The sequence below is a fragment of the Malania oleifera genome, chromosome 12, assembly GCF_029873635.1.
Source record: "Malania oleifera isolate guangnan ecotype guangnan chromosome 12, ASM2987363v1, whole genome shotgun sequence".
Classification (NCBI taxonomy): domain Eukaryota; kingdom Viridiplantae; phylum Streptophyta; class Magnoliopsida; order Santalales; family Ximeniaceae; genus Malania; species Malania oleifera.
The window spans coordinates 34,741,896-34,746,376 of NC_080428.1; the positions used below are offsets into that span (position 1 = coordinate 34,741,896).

At 37.6% G+C, this 4,481-nt stretch overlaps 1 protein-coding gene across 1 annotated transcript; it reads right to left on the reverse strand.

Annotated features, from left to right (window-relative positions):
• Window positions 1-3,704: 3,704 nt before the first annotated feature.
• On the reverse strand, window positions 3,705-4,191 carry LOC131145035 (uncharacterized). Its single transcript, XM_058094069.1, has one exon. The coding sequence runs from the start codon at window positions 4,057-4,059 to the stop codon at window positions 3,850-3,852; it is 210 nt and encodes a 69-aa protein (XP_057950052.1). The 5' UTR covers window positions 4,060-4,191; the 3' UTR covers window positions 3,705-3,849.
• Window positions 4,192-4,481: the final 290 nt, after the last annotated feature.

A 4,481-nucleotide genomic window follows, 5' to 3' on the forward strand; every position in this document is an offset into this window, starting at 1 on the left:
TGTTGATGTGCCACTGCTGACGTGGAAGTGGGGTCCCCTGATGATGTGGCCTAGTGGGGCCCACTGATGACGTGGCAGTGTGGGCCCACCTTCTAGCGCGGTAGTGCTGGCGTGGTGCCTTTGGCTGACGTGGCACACTCCTACTAACGTGTCCTAACTAGCGTGGCAGCTGACGCAGCAGCGCTGACGTGGCTGGTTCTAAGCGGCGAGTCGGATCCGATTCGTGGATTGGATCTTGGGTTCACTAGGGTCTGTATGTCCTGCCGGTTCGGGTCGAGCAGTGGACCAGGTCAGGTCGAGGCGGATCGGGCGAAGAAGACGCGTGCAACACGTCCAGCACGTGAGGGACTGTTCGCTAGCGCGTGTACGGTGCGTGGAGAGGCGTCTTGCTCTAGCAAGACGAGTGAGGGTGCGTGCGGCTTCGTCTGAACTCCTTTGGAGCTCCAGCTGGTACCCTTCTCTTCGTCTCGGCGAGCGGAATGTGATGGTGGCCTCAAAATGCAGTTTTGATCTACTAGACAGAGCTCTGAATTTCGGGATCACTTTCAATCTGGCTTTTCTGCTCCAACCAGGCTCTGATACTATTTGTTAGGAACCTATGAGCATCCAGATCAAAGTGACACCAAAAAATTTAACGTGGTTTGGTCAATAGTGACCTACGTCCACGGAGCACACACCAAGAATTCACTATCTCGCCGGAAAATATTACAATTCTCTCTCTCTCTCTCTCTCTCTCTCTCTCTCTCTCTCTCTCTCTCTCTCTCTCTTCCTCCCTTTTTCCTCTCAGCTCTCTCTGAGCTTCTCATGCTTCTCTTTGCACTCTCTCTGTGCTATTGTATCTTACATCTTCTACAGCCCTCTATTTATAGGGCTTGGATTAAATTACAATTAAGATAAAAATTAATCAAGAATGAGAGTTACAATGGGGAGGATAATGGAGAGATAAATTACACTTAATTTCAATGCGTTTTTCAACTCATCTCCATGAATGATACGCATCTCCAACTCAGCTCCTGGCTGTCTTCTGGCTCCATCTCTAACAAACCGAAGGTCAAAGGTGATGGTAATTCAACCTATGCTCATAACCGAAGAATCGATGAAGTATGTTCATATAGGTTATAACAAGTCATTGATTGTCCTTATATACATTTATTATTGAATTTATAAATGACCATATTTTTGTCAATGATAGTATAAGATTGCAATGTGTGAGGTTGAGCGTTTGCTTTTAATGAATTTCATAAAAGCAACTAAGGACCGTTTCAATGTAATTGATTGGAGATCCAATGAAGTATGTTCATATAGGTAATAACAAGTCATTGATTGTCCTTGTACACATTTATTATTGAATTTATAAATGACCATATTTTTGGCGATGATAGTATAAGATTGCAATGTGTGAGGTTGAGAATTTGCTTTTAATGAATTCCATAAAAGCAAGTAAGGACTACTCCTATGTAATCTTAGGCAGGATTACTAGAACACTCATAAAAACCAAGTAAGGCACATGACATATTTGCGCCAATTTGCATTGAACAATTAAACCTAAGATTGTAATGTAGATGGAAAACTTATCTGACTTATAATAGGAATTCTAGTTCACCAAAACTTAATATTTCACCATATTTATCTAGGTTCGGTTGATAATCCAAAAGACACAAGATAAAATACATTACATTCTAATTGGTTAACTCAGATATTTTTGACATTTTGAATAAAGGAGGATTGTTGTTATTTTGTATAAAGATATTTCAAAAGTCTTTACCACCCTCCTCTAATCGTCATTTAAATTATATATTTGATTTTATTAACAGTTATGAAAATGATTTATGACTGTTTTGTGACCAACAACTTTTGACCATTTTTGTGACTATTTTATGACCATTTTTTTATAACCATTTTAAAATTAATTGTACACACACACACACGCACACGCGCACACACACACACACACACACACACACACACACACACAGATATATATATATATATATATATATATATATATATATATATATATATATATATATATCTTCGGGCAAAAGACATTGACATCTTTTGAGGTTTCCAAATCTTTTGAGGTTTCCAAAATTTAAAGGACCTCCCATGAGGTTTCAAGAACTTAAGGGACTTCTCTTGAGATTTGCCAAAAAGATAGTAACCTGCTCTTATATTTTGAAAAGGACAATTTTTTAGGGAATGTCTGTGTCTTTTTGGCAAACCTCGCGAGAGGTTTGTAATATTTTTGAAATTTCAAGAAAGATTTGTGGTATTTTTGAAATCTCAAAGGAGATTTTTTTTTCTTTTTGTCAAACTTCTAGAGAGGTGAGTGTTTTCTACCCTATATTTTAAGGTAGAGATTTAGAAGTACCAAAATGTCATGGTTTCCTTCTTCTTGATAAAGTTTTTATTATTATTATTATTATTATTGGTACAAATGATTTTTTTTTTTTCATGTGATCATATATCTTGGCTAACTAAATAGCACTATCCATGTCTTCCGATTGAAAGAGTTGTTATATCTCAGGCATAGACGTCAACAAGCCTTCTCTACCCTATTAGAGGGAAGAAATCTTCCTTAAGGCTTGTCAACCGTAAAAATTTTCTTAATCTATTTTGGCATCTTATTTTTAAGTACATTTTTTCAACAATTATTTCGTTTTTTGACTTGTTATGGTAAAGATATGCATATACATTTTTTACATTCATATATGCCGCAGGCTAATCTGAGTAATTTTTTTTTTTTTATTTCAAATAACCTTCACTACTATCCAAGTGAAAAAAAAAAAAAAAAAAAGTTAAAGACTTTTATGAACTTTTTAAAGTTAATTTTACAAAACCTTGAATTGAAATAAATATCAATATTATGTTTAGGCCTATAATGGCTAGTGATCATCATTTTGATTTTTGGACCATTGAGTACGATTTATGTTAGTATAAATTTGCCAGCCCACAATCCATAATGAGCAAGTTTTCACGTCATGTCACATAGAAATACTAGAAAGTTTCTACCCAACAACAAGATAATTAGTTCTTTGAACAGTGCCCCCAGGAAAAAAAAGAAAGAAAGAATAACTTTAACATCAATCAAAAGACATTTGTTCCAAACTAGCAATGGTGGGCATCTTTCTGAAAAACCTCGAGAGGGGTTAATATATATACTTGCTTTCTAAGGTAAGTAATCATAGGTTAATTAAAATACGTAAAATTTTCTTTTAGTATCATATGTTTTTTTTAAAAATATATATATATATATTTTACAGAAACAGATATATTTTTGGGAAAAAAGAAAAATAGTATTCATACTTTCGACAGAAAAAAAAATTCTAAAAAATACAGTACAAATTTGTTTTGATGATTTTGAAATGACAAATCTGTGGAGAAATGAGTTGTCAACACCCCAGATGATACACCATCGCTCATGAACACGAGAATATTCAAGTTAAGAAAATATATTTCTCCTTTGCACACATTAAAAAGATTACATACGATTTAGGCACAAGCAATTAATTACAATATATTCAAAGCCCTAATGCACTCCCAAAAAAAAAAAACCTACACAAAACGAAGTCAATGTTACGTTCCAACTTCCACGGTCGGCCAGAGAGGAATGTTGGTACTAACGCCTGAAAACTACTGCATTGGAAAACACGCCACAAGCCCCTTCCGCTTCTCGTTCTCCATAATCACCGTCAGTGAGACAATAGATAGAACATATAATGTGCGTCCTCGTCGTTTACCGCCTCTCCCGTATCTCAGTCTCTTTCTGCCCGCGCGACCCAACACTTCGCAGTATCAGCCACGGTTGGTAAAGTAAAACGCGTCAATAATTCAATGTCGCATGATGGATCAAAAATGGCAACCGCAAACGAGGAAGAAGAGGCAGAGGCCGGAGACGAGCACGATCGCTTCGAACACCGACGCGATCTTGAAGAGCACGTCGTCGACGAACCGAAGCTGAAAGCTCAGCCCTTTCCATCGGAACAGACCGCCCCTCGCGAAACGCCATCTCCAGCGACGGTTTCTTAGTTTGTCGAGAAGTCCTCCCCTCTTCGCCATTCGCGAATACCCTTTATCTCACTGTACCGCAATGGCTTCTCTCTCCTCTGTATCCTTCGGCCCGTCGCAGAGAGAGAGAAACGGAAGAAGGGAGTTGAGGCCCGGTGGTTGATTTCGGTTTCCTGGCCAACGCGGTTTATAGGGTGCGGGATAGGTCATTATTGAGGTTCAATAAGGGTATTTTGGTAATTGAAAATGTTGCACTGAGAGAATATGTTGAATAACAGCTCCGCGTTTTTCAAAAGAGGGGTGACTGCGTTCCATGATTTAAAATAATTTTTTTTTTTCTAAAAAAAAATGTGTCCTCAACTCCAAAGATCCTTTATTACCACATATATTTCACATTATTTTTTAATTTAACATTGTAGGACATTCACATGTAGTGTATCCAAAGCCAATTAAAAACGCATTACACACCACAT

Excerpts from the sequence above, each read along its gene's own strand:
- LOC131145035 (XM_058094069.1), bottom strand. The coding sequence starts at position 4,059 with ATGGCGAAGAGGGGAGGACTTCTCGACAAACTAAGAAACCGTCGCTGG.